Genomic DNA, 18,583 nt, shown 5'->3' with positions numbered 1-18,583 from the left:
GTACTGTTCATTTTAATGAAAAATCATATTTTTAGACTACAAAGTCAAATCTGGTACTATTCATTTTACTCTTTATTTTATCCTTATTGTTAAAACTCAAAGTTTTCAAACTCTTTTTATTAATTTTCCTTTGATTTTTGTGGATTTTGGTAAATGGACCAGAACAACGACTCAACTCATTATCTAAATGATCTTGAAATTATGTTTGGCTCAAGTGTACTGTTTAGAGTTTCAATAAAATGTTGCCCTTTCATCTCAAAAAAATGTTTTATTTTCTTTACATCTTAATTTGGTGCTCAACCTTGTTTCAAATTTGAAGTGTATGGAATATGAAATAATCATAGCTGGATATTGGGCTTATGGAAAGAAGGTGGGACCAAATATTCCTTTTGTTCAACACTGAAAGTCAGAACTCAAATTAATTTTTTGTATGTGATCATAATATCGAACTCTTTTGATACATGCAAGTACCATAAAAAACACTTTAGAAAAAAAATTTCATGCTCTATCTCAAACAAAAGTTTGTAATCGACGCTAGCTCAAGCTCGAGTTTGTTTTTAAGCTTGACACGTTTAAAAACGAACTTGAGCCTTTAAATTTTGACTCAACTTATTCTTTAAATGTGCTTGGACTTATGTTTGGCTCAACTTAATAAAAATTAAAAGAAAATAAAAACGTAGTAATATATGATACCCACATTCAAACATTGTCGTAGTTTCCAAGTTACGGTGGTAATTAAATTATGATTATTTTGGATCTTTACTTGAGAGGAGGATTGATGGTTTGGTAATAAAGTTTAAGTTGTTATAATAATATGTGGCTGTTCACTTTCTGATTCAATATATAATATATCAATAGGTGAACACTTTTTTATGTAAATTCTATGCTTATAAGTAGACAGTCTAATGAGAAGCAAATGAGATTCTGATTTTCTCCCCCCTAATCCCTCTCTTATCTCTTAATTTTTTTTTTGTATATTTTGTTTCTAACATGTTATCAATACAACTATCGCTTGATTATTTTTTTCTTTATTAATAGAGAGTTAACACCCCAAATGATATGCACAACTCCGACGATGTAATTTTTTATCTATAAATACCAGTGTGTGATGTGGCTATAGAGTTGTTACTTTAATATTGTCGTTGCTACTTTTATGCACGAAACTCTTTGGTTTTTTACTGCATACGAAATATGGATCTCCATGGATTACAACATATGTTGATCAATCTATTGTTATGATTGTGAATACATATGATTTCCTGATGGAAAAAATAAAATTGGCATTTTTTCTTATTTACTGCTTAGTTTATGTTGTTAGACCATTCTGTTATCACAAAGAATATCAAATTGATCAAAGAGCCAACAATAGTTGGTCCTCAATTTATGAATAATATGAGATGATGAGTTTTTAAGAGATCAGGACCTACAGTCCCTCTCTCAACATATAATTAGATTGAATTTTAGTCTATTGATTTTCAAATCTTATACAATGATGAGTGATCGGCTTAAAGCCTCATATACACAATGTTTAAGCAATTGATAAGCTCACTGATCATAGAAACAAAGATCAGGCATTAAACTTTCTCTCATTCTAAGAGCTTTTCTCACTGGTGTGTGAGTGTCCTCTCCTTCGTTCTTCCCGCAACCGTGACCCTAGCTATGGCCAGAGTCAGTGACAGTCCTTCTCTTCTCCTGTCTCCTTTGTCCTTTTCTTTCCTTCTCCTCCTCCTTTATTGGAAGAATAAGCCGTCCTACAGCCGTCAAGCCGTCCTACCTTGTCCTACCTACACACTAGCCGTCCTACAGCCGTCCTACCTTGTCCTACCTACACACTAGCCGTCCTACAACCGTCCTACCTTGTCCTACCTACACACTTGTATCATGTATATATATCCTTGTAATCTTGTAGAGAAACATAATGAGAAAAAGCATTCTCTTCCATATTTTCCACATGGTATCAGAGCCGGAACCTTAACCGGCCTGACTCCATTGTTGTCCCTTCTCTTCTTCTGCACATTCGTTTCGATAATGGCAGAAAATAATCTTTTTGGCTCAGAAGCTGAAAGCTTCACAGCTCCTCGCCCTAGTTTTCCAGAAGCTGAAGCCAACCCAAACCAACGTCGCATCACCGGAGTATGAAGCATGGCTGTGCAAAGACCAGCTGGTCATGTCGTGGCTCCTCAACTCCATGGATCCTAAGCTGTCTGAAATTTTCAGTTTTTCAGAATCCTCTAGTGCTCTTTGGAAGGCAGTCAATGACATGTATGGAAATCAAAACAATGCTGCTCGAGTGTTCCAGCTTAAGAGGAATCTTGCAAGTCTTCAACAAGGTAATAAATCCTTTGTTCATCATCTCGGTTGCATGAAAAACATGTGGAACGAACTAGAAATGTATCGACCACACACTATCGATGCTGCCGTACTGTTAAAAAGGTCCGAGGAAGACAAAATCTTTCATTTGCTTGCAAGTTTGCGTTCCGAATATGAAGATCTTAGAAGCCATATTCTAATGAATCCCGAACTTCCATCATTTGCAAGTATTTGCACTACTATCCAGTGAGAAGAAGTACGCAGAAAAGTCATGAATGTTGACGTAAAACCTAGTATGTCTGAGGCTAGAGCTTTTGTGACAAATCACAAGTCATTTGGAGATAAAGTATACAAGGGAAAAAGGCCAGATCTGAAGTGTCTACATTGTAATAATGTTGGACATCTAATAGATCGATGCTGGATATTGCACCCTGAGTTGAAGCCAAGGTTTGAGAACAAGCCTTTAAGAGATCATAAGGGCTCACACGCTAGACCACATACAAACAAGTACCATGCTGCTGCTGCTACATCCATCGGTGGGTCGATGAACTTTACAGCCAATTCGGCTGACTTGTTGAATGAGTTCTCAACCTACCTTCAAACCAGAAAAGGAAGCACAGGTGAAACGTCGACTAGGGAAAGTCAAACTGCTCTTCTTGGACAGTTTGCAGGGTTCTTAGCTGAATCTGGTCATGTACCTCAAGGAGACATTCCAGGTATCATTTGTGCTCTTTCAACTGCTCTAAATGTTAGTCACTTTCATGATTTTTGGATTATAGACTCAGGTGCCACAGATCACATGACAAATCAATATTCTAAGCTATACGATTTTGAAAGCCACACTAAACCATCACTAGTTTCTGTAGCAAATGGTAGAGGTGTGCCAGTTCTAGGTAGAGGGAAAGTTAAACTGATCTCAGAAACTGTTGAGTCCACAGCGTTATATGTTCCATCTTTTCCTTTTCAATTATTGTCTGTAGGAAGGATTACAAACTCGCTAAACTGTCGTGCAATTTTTTCCCCCCACAATGTTGTTTTTTAGGATCTAGCCACCAAGAAGCTGATTGGTGAAGGTCACTACCTAAATAGGCTGTACTATTTTTCAGAGGACCTCAATGTTCCAAAGGGGTTCCAAGTCAGCTCAAACCTAGAACATCGGTTGTGGCATCAACGCCTAGCCCATCCCTCAGAATCTGTGTTGTCTACGTTGTTCCCTAGTTTATGCAAATCCTCCCTTGTATGTGAAATTTGTCATTTGTCAAAATCTACTAGACTCCCATTCAATTCTTCCATGTCTAGGACTAGCAAGTTGTTTGAAATGGTGCACTCCGATGTTTGGGGACCTGCACCTCTAGAGTCTTTTGATGGTTATAGGTACTACGTTATCTTTGTTGATGATTTCTCAAGAGCCACTTGGTTGTACCTCCTAAAATTCAAAAGTGAAGTTATGGATGCTTTCAAGGACTTTCATAATCTTGTCATGAACCATTTTTCGTCCCAAATCCACATACTAAGGTCTGATAATGGCACTGAATATACATAAAAAAATATGACTAACTATTTGAGCACCCATGGAATTATACATCAAACAAGTTGTGTAGGTACTCCTCAGCAAAATGGAATTGCCGAAAGGAAGAATCGGGACCTACTTGAAAAAACCAGGGCGCTAATGTTGCAAATGAATATGCCTAAGAGGTTTTGGTCTTAAGGAGTTCTTGCAGCCACCTACCTTATTAACAGACTGCCTAGTCGTGTTCTGGATACAAAATCACCATCTGAGGTTATGCAAAACAAAAAAATTAATCTTTCCCATCTGAGAATCTTTGGATGTACCTGTTATGTTCATATTCAATCCCATCACCGAGACAAGCTTGATCCCAAAGCTGTCAAGTGTGTTTTCATGGGATACTCCTCCACCCAAAAAGGGTACAAATGCTACAATCTGTGCTCCAGGAAGATGTTTGTCTCAAGAGATGTACGGTTTGATGAAAACCAACCATATTTCAACAAATCATCAGATCAAAATCGTCAGGGGGAGCATTTCCTAGATCTCTTCCCATTGCCAAATCCAGTCGAACCAAGTGACTGTGTCCATTCACTACCTCACAACCGGGACTCTCATGCAACTCTTAATGACAACCTGCTTATTGGAGACGACACTGAAGCCTCAGAAGCACAAGTAGTTCCCCATGACCATAACACAACATCTATACAAGAGAGTGAAGCTGAACCTATTGTGATCCCAGCTCAACCCCGCAAGAATCCGACTCGAGATCGACATCCACCATCAAGGCTGCAAGACTATGAAACTTACCATGCAAGGTACTCTATTCACAAGTTTGTAAATTACTCCAAAGTCTCTCACTCTCATGCAGTCTTCCTCAGTAAACTGTCCTATGAAAGTGAACCAAGGAACTTTCAAGAAGCCAATCGTCAAGTTGTGTGAAGGCTAGCCATGGAAGAAGAACTCAAAGCCTTGAATGAAAATAAAACCTGGAGTGTAGTTCAACTTCCCAAAGGCAAGAAGGTGGTAGGCAGTCGGTGGGTCTATAAAATCAAGTTTAATTCTGATGGCTCAATTGAACGACACAAGGCAAGATTGGTGGCTCGCGGTTTTACTCAAACTTTTGGAGTGGACTATAAGGAGACATTTGCTCCCGTGGCTAAGATGAGCACAATAAGGGTTTTGTTATCTGTTGCAGTGAACCATGAATGGCCATTGTACCAAATGGATGTAAAAAATGCTTTTTCACATGGAGACCTCGAAGAGGAAGTCTACATGCAACTACCCCCGGGTCATCCACAAGCACAGAATTCAGGTATGGCTTGCAAGCTTCATAAGTCAATCTATGGCTTGAAACAATCTCCTCGTGCCTGGTATGCCAAACTGAGCTCGGTACTTGAAAATTTTGGGTTCAAGAGAAGTCATGCTGATTCCTCCCTGTTTGTTCGAATAGGATTAGTTGGCAAATTAGTTGTACTAATCTATGTTGATGATATCATCATCACAGGTGATAACATTGATGAGATTCACACTCTTAGACATTCTCTTCATCAACAATTTGCCATTAAAGACTTAGGAGTTTTAAAATACTTCCTTGGGATTGAACTGGCCACTTCCCCCAAGGGATTTTTTTTGAGTCAAAGGAAATATGTGATTGACTTACTTCAAGAAGTGAAGATGATGGATTGCAAACCAACTCGTACTCCTCTTGATAGCAAATTGAAGTTGGACTTGACAGGAGAACCTCTCAGTGATATCAGTTACTACCAACGATTGGTGGGTAAGCTTATATATCTCACCATCACCAGACCGGATATAACTTACGCCGTCAGTCTTGTAAGCCAATTCATGCATGCACCCACTGAAGCTCATTTAAATGTTGTTAAAAGAATTCTCAGATACCTCAAAGGCTCCATTGGTCGGGGAATCGTCATGAAAAACAATGGTCATACTCAAATCATTGCCTACACCGATGATGACTGGGCAGGGAATGCTATTGATAGAAAATCCACTACTGGCTACTGCACGTTGGTTGGAGGAAACCTCGTGACATGGAAGAGCAAAAAAACAAAATGTAATTGCTCGCTCAAGTGCCGAAGCTGAGTATAGAGCCATGGTTTCCACTGCATGTGAACTCATTTGGCTCAAGGGCCTTCTCTCGGACTTAGGGTTCTCAATTAACACACCTATGTCTCTTTTCTGTGACAATCAAGCAGCTATGCATATTGCCTCCAATCCGGTGTTCCATGAACGCACCAAACACATTGAAGTTGACTGTCACTACGTTCGGGAATAAGTCCAGTCCAAGGTAATTCAAACCACATTCACTCGAAGCCAAAATCAACTTGCTGATATTTTCACGAAGTCTCTTGCCTCTCCTCAGTTTCAAAGTCTGCTCTCCAAGCTTGGATCAATTAACCTCCTTGATCCAGCTTGAGGGGGAGTATTGGAAGAATAAGCCGTCTTACAGCCGTCAAGCCGTCCTAAAGCCGTCAAGCCATCTTACAGCCGTCAAGCCGTTCTACCTTGTCCTACCTACACACTAGCCGTCCTACAGCCGTCCTACCTTGTCCTACCTACACACTAGCCGTCCTACAGTCGTCCTACCTTATCCTACCTACACACTTGTATCATGTATATATATCCTTGTAATTTTGTAGAGAAACATAATGAGAAAAAGCATTCTCTTCCATATTTTCCACATCCTTCATCTTCCATTTTCCCCTGCGGCCTGATTGCCACTTAACCCCCTGTGCATCTGCTTTCTTTGACTTCAGTCCCTTTTCCACCTTCCACCTTCTCCACCTATTCTCCTTCTTTCCACCTTTTCCCCTTTTTCCCCCCTCTTTCCCCCCACGTTCCCCGTTCCAGATCGGCTTCATCCTTCTTCGACTCCACAGTCAGATATGGCTCCCACTTTTTTTCAAAGCGATTTATCGCGTTTCTTCCGGAAGGTGAGTAGAGCTTTGACTCGGATGTTCACACTTAGCTCAGTTTTTTAGAAAGCCTAATATTTTGTTCAAACTCGGCTTATTTGACTTGCTAACCAAGCTTAAACGAGCGAAATTTGAACCGTTCGAGCCAATTCAAAATTGATCGACGTACACAAATTAATGGACTCATAATTAAGGGTCCAACTTTGCTACTATGTAGCATTTGATACTACAATTTTAATTAAATAAATTAAAACATTACCTTAAAATTCAAAAAGGTGTCCGAATACGTTATTTATTTTTCCGAAACTTGAGGTATCCCATACCTCGAAAGGATATGACTAATTCGCAGTGAAGCCTGGAGAGACTAAAGGCATTTCAGCCCATCCCACAGTTAAATGGCAAAAGTCTTCCCTAAGCTTTCAACCAAGGAATCACCTATGTTTTTGCTAACCTCGTGCCTCATACCTCATGTCAAGGAGCAAACCCACCACATTTCCGCCGGACCACTTGCTGTGGTTTGTATCTTATTACAATTTTTAAATAAACTTGTTTTACTCTCTCCTCACTATCGTCTCCATCATAACCATCTTCTTCGTCATCATCTTTGTCCTCAAAACTCACCGTTTGATTTGGAATTTGGAATTAGGTAGGGATATTTAGAGAGAGAAATGAGGAAAATTGGAGCGGAATTTGGGAGCTTTCAGAGAAAACGTCGTCGATGAGGAAGGGCTATAATATGTCAAAAACCTACATGAAACCCGGGACAGAGAGTAGGAGAAGAAAAAAAACGCAGAGGACAAAGTTTTCGAATTGATGTTTCAACTAAGGCTGGAAAAAAATACTCGAAAAAATCAAATCCTACCCGAACCAGACCCAAAACAAACTGATCCCGATCATCCTGAACCGTTCGGTAACCGAAACTTACCAAAAGTTTTGGAATGGTATTCAGTTTCCATGAATGGTTTGTTCGATAAAACCGAACTTAACCAGCAATGTTTCTTATTAATTTATTTACTAAACAAATTAATATTAACCGTTGGATAGTTTCAACTTATCTGTGGCACCCAGACAAGTTCAATGGTGGTGGCGCGGCAGCCTATGTTGCACAAACACTCTAAAACCCCGAAGTGTCGGACATTCTGACATGCCGGCACGCCTCGAACACTATTTGGGCACTGTCAAGACACGACACATGATTTTTTTATAAATGTTAAAGACATTTTGGAGCAGTTTTGTAAATATTTAAACTTCTAAAACCTAAAAGTTCGGCGACCTTCTCTTCAATCATCTTTCTCTCCAATTAGAGGTTGTGACATACTAATGAGGACAATGAAGTTCAAGAGGAAATAGAAAGAGAGATTTGAAGATCATTGAGGCTTGAATCTTGTGTTGTTTTAATTATTGTGTTTGTATTGTTTTAATTTTTATGTTTATGTTTTAATTACCATGTCAGGTGAACAAATTTGATAAACACGAGTATTTTGTCATATTATGAATTTGAAGTATTGTTTTTAATATATGTACAAATTTGATGAACACAAGTATTTTGTCATATTATGAATCTGAAGTATTGTTTTTAATATGTGTAGTAGTTACTATATTTTAATAGTTGTGTCCTAAATTTTGAAAATTTTCGCATCATTGTGTCCGCATGTACCGTTTCGCTGTATCGTACAACATAGGCGGCATTCACTGGCGGCGAAAATAGAGGAAGGGGTGGGAAGCTGTTAAATGAGGCAGGAGCGTGGGACTGAAAATGGTGGCGTTGGGTGGACACTGGAGTGGACTCTGAAAATGATGAAGAAAGAGAAGCTGAGGGAGGGAGGGACGGAGAGGGATGGGGGCAAACCTTTCCCATTTTTCTGGGATGAGTTGAATCAAGTGGACCCTCGCGTTTACTTGTTACTTGTTAGCAGGCTTAACCGGTTTATAGCTTTTCAACCTTCATTAATTTTCACAACCGTTGGATGTGTATCTTTCCACGATGTCTAATTTTTTAGCATTTAAAGCTACGTCTAAAAATATTTAAAAAGAATTTCACATCAGTAATTATTACGGTAAAAAAAAAAAAAATAACATTAGAGTTTTTCAACCGAAATGCTAATTTTTATGCGGCATACCATGGAATGGCAGCAGAGGAAGTTGCTGACAAATTTGGTAGCGGCTTCAAATATATCTTCAGTGGATAATAAATGTTTTTTTTATTTTTTTTATAATTTTTGTTATTCTCTTTTGTTTTAAAAATACTAATTACTCTCTTCAAAAAAAAAAAAAACACTAATTACAATTATAAAAAGTAAATAATACAATTAATAATAGTTTAAATTTGACATATCAGTAGGAGAACAAAATTTACAAAAAGATTAATATGCCACATATAAGCCTTCAAATTTAAAAATTTGACATCTCTTTTGGAAATAGTCTAAATAGTAATAAATGGCTTTCAATATATACAAAAAATTAGACGGCAATGAATAATTTATTCAAATTCAGTCTGGTTGATCTAACAATATATGTATTCATCTAGCAATCAAAACATGTAGAATCACTATTAACATTATTGAGATAAAAAGGGAAGATAGTATATAATATTCATCGTGCATATCTTGAACGTTAATGTCGTATAAAAACGTTATAAAAATAACTAATTAATTATATTGTTAGTTTGTTAAAATAGAATTGATTAATTATTTGGTTCCATTCCTTCACCAACAAAATAATACAAGACTCTTGACATTCCAACTATAAATATGTTTACTTCCTGTATTCTAACGCCGATGAATTGGGGTCAACTGAGGACCCTCCTTTCATAACAAGTCACGGACTCATAATATATATAGAGACCAGGTTGGCCACCTAAATATAAAGCCTGTGAATATTGCACGTCGCTGTCTAAATCATCTATATGCATATAAATATTAGCTGCTTATCAAACCTGCAACTAGCTAGGGTGTTATATTCTCCAGTCACCAATTGCAGTATTGCATAAAATAAATAATTAGCCGGCTAAATAGAACTTTCTTTCTTTGATCGCTATATGTATTGGTTACCTGTGAAAGCTGCAAAATGAAAACAAATAAGAAAACAAAGAGTGTCCCTTTACTCTATTGAATTCAGCACTTACTGTCATCTCAATATATCGAAGTTGGATTTGCTAGAGAGAACATTTCTTGTACAATTAAATTTAGCTAGACAGTTTTTATGCCAGAATCCGGATTTTCATTTCCTTTATGATTGACTAAGGCTTTAGAGCCATCTAATTCTAACTAACTAAATCTTAGATGACATGCATATCCCAATCTCGTTTTTGTTTACACACACACACAAAATCCAATATTATGATGTACATACTTTTCTTTGGAAGATAAGCGATGGCGATTTTATTGAGAAGAATTACAATCTCTTAGGAGAGCATTCGGGATGAGATTTGGAGGATCCTCAAACCAAAGGGAAACATTTTTGAAATAAATTAAAGGCCAACTTGGTCAATCTATGTTCCACACAATTAGGGTTGCGACAGACATGGGAGACTTGAGAATTGGTATTTGAGATACTTTACAATATTATGCTTAATCAGTGAGATATTCATGCAACGAAAATTGCAAAAGAAGGAGAGAAAAGTAATACAATTGGAATTATACATTACTAGAAAAGTGGTTAAGGACGTTGAGCAAACTGTATATGTTTTGGTAAGTACTTAATTAGGAAGGAGATACGTGTTAGCTAGTCTGAGTTACGTTAGCAAACCTTGTTAATGTGATGTGAAGTCGACCATTTTTCTTAGGTGTAACTTAAGCAGCTATGCAGAAACGGACGACATGTAATAAACTAAGAAACACAGAAGCCTGAGCCAAGAAACCCCATGTTAATAAGTTTTTATCAAAATTTAAGACTAATATATTAAGGTCACAAGTCTCAAACATTTGGTTACCAACTAATTTGGAATATGGTATAACAGTTTTCTGTGTAGTTCCAAATAGATATTAGTGAAAGGCTTAGAATTATAAAAAAGAAAAAAAAAATAGAGATAATAATAATTGGTGACTCCGGAACTACTTCTAATTAATAATCAACTACTTTGCGTCTATATTTGATTAGAGATATATTTGTACATCCTAACTGTATATCTATGTATAATTATGGAATCTAATTTGAAAATTGTTGATTATAAGTGATATATTTCTAATCTCAACTACAATAAGTGGAGACACAAAGTTCAAATCTAGATCTAGTAAAATTAATACGAAGACTCTAACCATTGAGACAATCAATATTATTCTTTAATTTGTAAACTTAACGGCACCATGGCTGTACTTATATTAAGATTCGGGACAACAGAATAGGATGACACTGGGCCAGGCTATTATGACGTTTCTTATATTAGATTCCTTACAATTTCCAAGTTATATATGTCCATTTGCGCCCGTTTTATATATTTTCATTTATATTTTCCATATTTTCATGCACAACATATAATTAGGGTGTTGTGGCACAATTGTAAATATTTTAAAAATAATAGGTATTTATTTGTTTACATGGAAGTTTATTTCAAATTTGGGTTTTATTTGGATGTTTAAAATGAGATGGGTTTTGGTCAACGAAATAAGTGTTGCATGGGCTTATATCTATAGAACCCTTATACCCCTTGGAATTCAATTTTCTTTAACTAAAACCCATAATTGTAAAATTTTCTAATAAAAACCCAATGACTAGGCTCCAACTAAGCAATATCCATAATTAAGTATGACTTGGCAAAATTGGTATTTTTGGATGTCTAAATTACCCCTAATACCATTGACTTTGGGTCTATTACTTCTTATCTACATTTATTTTATATTATTTCATTCAATTAAACATTTTGAAATGTTTATGCAGATTTGGAAAAGAAAAATTTTAGTGTCATGATTTCAATGCATATTAATAACAAAAATGATATGATATTAGAGTTTTGATTCCTTATATAGTTGTTTTCACATTTATGTAAAAATGAGCATTATTTTTCCTTTTCAAATAATTGTAACAGGTAAATTAGTATTTTTCACAAATGTACAAATGTTATTTTATTCAAAATTACCAATATTTTACATATATAAAATAACAATATAAGCTCCAAGTAAAATAACAATATAAGTTCCAAGTAAAATAATACATGCAAAATAATTTACCTACAAAATAAATAAATAAATATTGTTTGATTCAAAAGTTAATTAAGTTATTTGCATACACATATATATAATAATATCAAAACATGCCTAACATATGTAATAATACATGCAAAATAATTTACCTATAGAATAAATGAATGTTGATTGATTGCAAGCAACACATAATAATAACAAATGTGCCTACTATATGTAATAATATCTGCAAAATAATTTACCTACAAAATAAAAGGATGTTTTTAGCCAATTGATTCAAAGTTAATTTATTACCTATATTCTACTTTAAAATAAAGGTAATTTATTTCACACAGATATAATAATAACAAAATGTGCCTAATGTATACATGCAAAATAATTTACCTACAATGATTGTCAAACAAATATAAGAAATGGAATAGATGATGGTAAGACAAGTATAAAGTAGATACTTTTGTAATAATAAAGCACTTATTTGCTATAATTAAGGTGAATAATTAAATTCATCAACATAATTAGGGTGTTGTGGCACAATTGTAAATATTTTGAAAATAATAGGTATTTATTTGTTTACATGGAAGTTTATTTCAAATTTGGGTTTTATTTGGATGTTTAAAATGAGATGGGTTTTGGTCAACGAAATAAGTGTTGCATGGGCTTATATCTATAGAACCCATTTTCTTTTCTACTACATTTGTCTTATACAAGCATCTCCATGTCACCTAAATTAGTCTTGTACGCTAGGGGTTGGCAAAGTAGATATGATGGCAGTCTTGAGGAATTCTCAAACAATTTTATTTAAAGAAAATATTAAGGATTCTTTTGTAACTTTCTTTACGATCCAAATTGGTTATATTAATTTTTGGTTGGCAAAGTAGATATGATGGCAGTCTTGAGGAATTCTCAAATAATTTTATTTAAAGAAAACATTAAGGATTCTTTTGCAACTTTCTTTACGATCCAAATTGGTTATATTAATTTAACATATCATTTACATATTATTCTTGTAAAAAATAGATAAAATTAATGTATGTAAGGTTGGATGTTAAAATACAATATAGGGTAAAACCTACAAAAGTGTCCCTTCTTAAAATTGTGAGAAATCTTTAAAATGAAGGTATGTCTGTGGGTTGTGTCTACAAATTTTTAATTCCTTGTAGCTTACGTTAGTCAGGGACCTGAGGCTTAACGAAATATGACTTAGTCTAAGTCAAGAGAAGAAGATAAGAGCAAATTAATCATGACAAACAAGTCCAGCAGCTGCCTAGCCCTCTGTTTATATCTTGATCCAAATTTTAAGACAGCATCTTATGACTATACAGTGAAATATACCTAATAATTAATATACTATGGACGCCAACGTGTAGTTTGAGTAATAAGGTTGTTAGTTGTTACCATATGTAAACAATCTTGTCCTATCTTTTCCAGTGGATTAGAGCAATGATTAGTTCCCAAATATAAACTAATATTAGGTCAAAAAACTTATACTGAATTGATCTATTTAATCTCCCAGTGTATAGAGAGGTCTCTATATATAGACTAAAGTACGAGTTATTAATTTAAGTGGTCAGCTTTATTTCTTGTGAGAAACTAAGGGAGAGGACGAGCTAGAAGAGCTAGCTAGTGAGAGAACTTGAAATAAAATGTCTGAAACAGGAGGTGATGAGATAACCCCAGCCCCAATAACACCGGGGCCGCCTACGCCAACTACAGAAGATCCTCCAGCATCTATGTCTCGAGCAGCATCTGTGGCTCGGGTACAACCACTGCTGATCCCGGCTTCAACCACCACCACCGGTGGTGGTGACCAGATAACACTAAAAACCCCGAAAACTTTAACCCCAAAATCTCGTACTCCACGGTTCATGACACCAATAGGGAGCCCCGTTAGGAGGGCTTTCCACCTCACAAGGCTTGACCCTCAAGATGCTTGGCTTCCAATCACTGAATCTAGGAACGGTAACGCTTACTATGCTGCCTTCCACACTCTTTGTTCTGGTATTGGAATTCAATCTCTTGTGCTTCCTGTGGCCTTTCCTTATCTTGGGTGGTAAGTCAACATGATTAATATGTTATGGGTATTGCTTTAATTTAACAATTAAAAGTTTGTTAGTTAACTTAATATTATTTTTCAGTGTCTGTATTATGGTACTTTAAAAAAAAATCGATTTGGTTAATTATTGCAGGACATGGGGTGTTATATGTATGACTTTGGCATTCATATGGCAACTTTACACTTTATACTTGTTGGTCCAACTTCATGAATCTCCTGAAACTGGCATCCGTTATTGTAGATACATTCAACTTTGCAATGCAACTTTTGGTAAGAACTACCATTTAATATGTTTAAGCTAAATGCACACTATTCAGAAGTGTACGAAACGCTTTAATTCAGTATTGCTTTTAAACAAAATTAAGAAAATTTTGTTCTATATTCAACTAGAAATTGTTTGTGACGAAGCATAAAAAAGTGCTTTTGTAATCTCTAGCGCGGTATAAAAAAAATAAAAAAAATTTTGTCATATAATATCGCTTTTGGCACTTCTGAAATTACTCCAATACAAGCCAAGCGCTAAGAAATTTTACAACCCCTATTCAAAAGTAACTTTTCCAAAACCATCCAATTTTCTCTCTTTCTCAGGTGAGAAGTTATCGAAGTTCTTGGCCTTATTCCCGATTTTGTACCTATCGGGCGGCACGTGCGTGGCTCTGATTGTCCTCGGAGGAGCAACATCAAAGTCGTTCTTCCAAATTGTGTGTGGAGCTACATGCACTGCAAAGCCATTGACACCAGCAGAGTGGTACTTGGTGTTTACATGCGCCGCAGTGATTCTGTCGCAGCTGCCAAACTTGAACTCCATTGCCGGAGTGTCTCTTGTTGGTGCCATCACAGCTATTGGCTACTGCACAATCATATGGGTTGTGTCTGTGGATAAGGGTAGACTTCCTCATGTGTCTTATGATCCCTTGAAATCCAACAAAAACTTCATTCACTTTTTTGATATTCTCAATGCACTTGGAATGATTGCCTTTGCCTTCAGAGGCCACAACCTTATACTTGAGATTCAGGTACGTCTATTAATCTACAGTTTTAAGTGTATAGTAGTGTAATTAATTACGTACACTTGTCAATAATTACCGTTATCTTTTTTATGTTCGTTTTTTTCTCAACGAAAAAAATGATTTAAAACTCAATTTTTTTTCGACTAAGAAAAAAATTGATAATTATTTTTCTGTAGTTTGTTAAAGAAGGTTTTGAGTTCATATATAACGAAACAGAGTTTTTGTTAGAAAAAGAAATCATAGAATTCATGATATTGTTGCAAAAAGAAAAAAAAAAGAATACATTTGTATATCGGGGACCCTTTTAAGAATCGTTGAGAGGGTGGGCACATACAATTGAAGTTCTTAGTATATCTTATTCTTTTAGTTTAGTATACTATAAAATCAGTATATGTTGGCCGAATGATAAACAAGTGGAGATAATTTAATTTATTTTGGTCTAAATCTTTTTAGTGTATCCATGTGAACAAATTATATTAAGTGATCATCCTACTTTTAAGTTGAATATTTTTTTTAAGCAAATGAAAAGAGTACGCCAAATAGTTTACAAAAATAAAATAATATACAACGGTTGTGTTTAATGATGTTCGTATATGTTTTACTGATCTTGAGCCAATGATGTTGATATTGCAACTCGATCGAATAGAAGGACTTCTGACTATATTTCACCAATTGCCTTCTAATCGGGGTTTTCTCTTCCATTACAGGCCACAATGCCATCCAATGAAAAACATCCATCACGCGTGCCAATGTGGAGGGGTGTCCAAATTTCATACACTCTCATAGCAATGTGCCTTTTCCCCCTTGCAATTGGAGGCTATTGGGCATATGGTCAGATGGTAACATGTCTGACTTATCAAAGTTCAACTTCCTTATTTGTCAGAAAAAACAAAACTGATATGAAACATATGAAATTTAATTGTCTCTTGTCAGACTATTTACCATGTTAGATTTTCCATTCAAATAAATGAATTTAACAGTTTGACAATATGTTAGATATCTCATACGGGAAGATTATTTAAGTGTTTGCGGACAATACTAATATGCATTTGGTTTGCAGATACCACGTCAAGGAGGCATGTTTGCGGCCTTGTACGGCTTCCATATGCGTGACACATCCCGATTGGTTCTCGGACTAGCAAGTTTGTTTGTTGTAATCAATGCTTTGTGCTCGTTCCAGATCTATGGCATGCCAATGTTTGACGAGATGGAGTCACAATACACTAGGAGGTTTAAGAAGGCAGCTCCATGGTGGCTTAGGGCTATCATGAGGGCTATGTATACTTATGGATGCTACTTCATAGCCGTGGCCATACCTTTCTTGGGAAGCATAGCTGGTTTGCTAGGAGGGATATCATTGCCGGTGACATTAGCATATCCATGTTTCATGTGGCTAAAGATCAAGAAACCCAAGAAGTACAGTCTAAGTTGGTGGGTAAATTGGGTATTAGGGACTGTGGGAATTCTTCTAAGTATCCTGTTGATTGCTGCTGGTGTTTATGTTATAATTGACACTGGTATTACAGTGAGCTTTTTCAAGCCTCAGTGATTACCAAGCAATGTCAAACGATGATATGTTGTGTCCGGAATTCTAAACTCTAGCTACTAATTATTCTCCCTTGAGCCAAAAGCTTAAGTAGCTAGCATATGTAGTTTTGCTTTGGATGTTTAAAGAAAGAAATTAATATCAAAGTGAATTGTTTCCACATATTAGTTTTGGGATTTTGGTTGCTACCAACCCCATCTAAACAGAATTCGATTCTTTTTTAACCAAAGAAGCTGCTACTACATAAAGTTATAAAATCACAATACAAGAGCATAAAGATTGTAATCATGACAAGGCACTGAGAATAACCCTTCTTTTTTTTGTTGAAATTCTTGGGTTTGAACAACATCTTCATATACAAATCCCAAGGACAGAAAAAGACATAGAGAGTCCAAACCCTACCAGGGGACAAGCCCAAGAGATGATACAGTGAAGAGTGATTCTATCTACACGTAGAGTAGTTTTTGTACATCAAGTTAAAAAATTATTCAAAGACAATATATCCTTCCAGAAAATGACCAAAAAATAGCAAAATGTTTTTTTTCTTCTCTTGAACACCTGTCTTTATTTACAAATTTTAAACTAAATGAATTTAAAAAAAAAAAAAAAGAGATAAATAAATAAGGGTGTTCGATGTCTAAAAATTGTTCAACGTCAAGGTGACCTTTCTAGATTGAGGTCATGCAATTCTTTCAAAGCATCTCGGCATGACCCGACATCTCGTACTCTAAGCAAAACATGATCTCATTTGATCCTTAGTTGATACATAGGATTTGGTGATGATCTGAAACGTTCCTTAACGGATATGGAATGTCATAGCTCATTTAGTACTAGAATTCTCTTTAGTGATCTCCACGTGACTTGGAGTCTATTGGACTCCATGGAATACGGATTGAGCTAATGTGGGCTTTATCAACTAATTAGAGAAGGTTTATGATGTTAACAAAATTAAGATGGCTATTCATTTAGCTAGTCTATTGGAGTTTTATTTTTTTGTATTTTTTGTTGAAGTAGTCTAAAAGCCTCATTTAGCTAGTCTATTGGAGGTACACTTACAGTTACTAGTTAGATTTGGCTAAGAAGAAAGAAAAAGTTAATTTTTGGTTTTTAATTTTTTTTTAACAAACGATATTATCTACAATATCTACACTAAAAAGAGCTTAGGTTCAAATTTCGTGGATAACGAATTCGATACCAAATTAGGCTGCCTACTGTATGGCTTAGCCGAATTCCCCCTCCCCTTATTGTAAAAATATCGATGTACCCAAAAAAAAAAAAAAACGGTTTGGGTTGTGAAGTTTGTGGGTTTTAAGAGAAGAAAAATGGCTTGGGTTGTTAAGTTTTGGAAAAAATAAATTATAACTTTAGCTAAAATAAATTGTGTTGTTGTAAGTGGTGGCTAGCCAAATTAACATATGAGTCATTTGACTGCTACAATAACAATTATGTTGTTTCTAGTAGAAAATGCTTATGAATAGAAATGCTTCCTACTATCTTTGCTCAAAAAAAGAAAAAAAGAATTCTTCCTACTAAAGCACATCCAAACATCCAACAGATTATATTATCCATGTATTTTATCAATCCTATTGATATTTGGTCATGTTGGCTAAATATCAATAATGTACTTACTATTTATGGATTGGTACTCAACATCGGCTACTGATGCCCTACCATCAAGTTGTGTAACTTGTGCAATGTATCTATCAATATCTGTAAAGGTGATAAAGTTCGCCACTCATGTAGGCCACATTACCCATTGTTGACCCTAAAAACTACCAAGCCTATGTGACACGCAAGCTGAGTAATCATTAAGCTAACTACGTCATTCGGTTGTGTGTGGGGTGTGCCAACTCGTTGGCTAAGCTCGGCCGAGGAGTAAAATGTGTTGATGTTACGTTGAGTGCGCTGCTGACTTCTTGATCTTGCGACTGTGGCCAAGGAAAGAACACGTCTCGGCCTTCAGGTTCTAGAGCCTGAAGATAAGGCTGCTAGTCTTGCGAAGTTCACAGATCGTTGGCATCGGGTTCGGTCACGGTGATTATATTTGTAAGAGTATAAGCACGCCGAATTGGCACCAAACTATACA

General features: G+C 35.8%; 1 protein-coding gene across 1 annotated transcript; it reads left to right on the top strand.

Moving 5' to 3' along the window:
* The first annotated feature begins 13,463 nt into the window (after positions 1–13,463).
* LOC103933580 (lysine histidine transporter-like 8) lies at positions 13,464–16,638 on the top strand. Its single transcript, XM_009343273.3, has 5 exons — positions 13,464–13,938; positions 14,075–14,211; positions 14,530–14,957; positions 15,659–15,790; positions 16,012–16,638. Exons 1-5 carry the CDS (start codon positions 13,532–13,534, stop codon positions 16,498–16,500), a joined length of 1,593 nt encoding a protein of 530 aa, XP_009341548.2. The 5' UTR covers positions 13,464–13,531; the 3' UTR covers positions 16,501–16,638.
* Positions 16,639–18,583: the final 1,945 nt, after the last annotated feature.

The sequence above is a fragment of a genome, unplaced genomic scaffold (genome assembly GCF_019419815.1).
Source record: "Pyrus x bretschneideri cultivar Hongxiangsu unplaced genomic scaffold, Pyrus_bretschneideri_v1 Contig7, whole genome shotgun sequence".
In the NCBI taxonomy this organism is placed as follows: Eukaryota; Viridiplantae; Streptophyta; class Magnoliopsida; order Rosales; family Rosaceae; genus Pyrus; species Pyrus x bretschneideri.
The sequence above is the reverse complement of the archived record's forward strand: the minus strand, read 5'-3'. Positions and strand labels throughout refer to the sequence as shown.

Coding starts and splice junctions, on each gene's coding strand:
- LOC103933580 (XM_009343273.3), top strand. CDS start 13,532: ATGTCTGAAACAGGAGGTGATGAGATAACCCCAGCCCCAATAACACCG. Junction 14,212..14,529: donor ACTTTGCAATGCAACTTTTG/GTAAGAACTACC, acceptor TCTCTTTCTCAG/GTGAGAAGTTATCGAAGTTC. Junction 14,958..15,658: donor ACCTTATACTTGAGATTCAG/GTACGTCTATTA, acceptor CTTCCATTACAG/GCCACAATGCCATCCAATGA.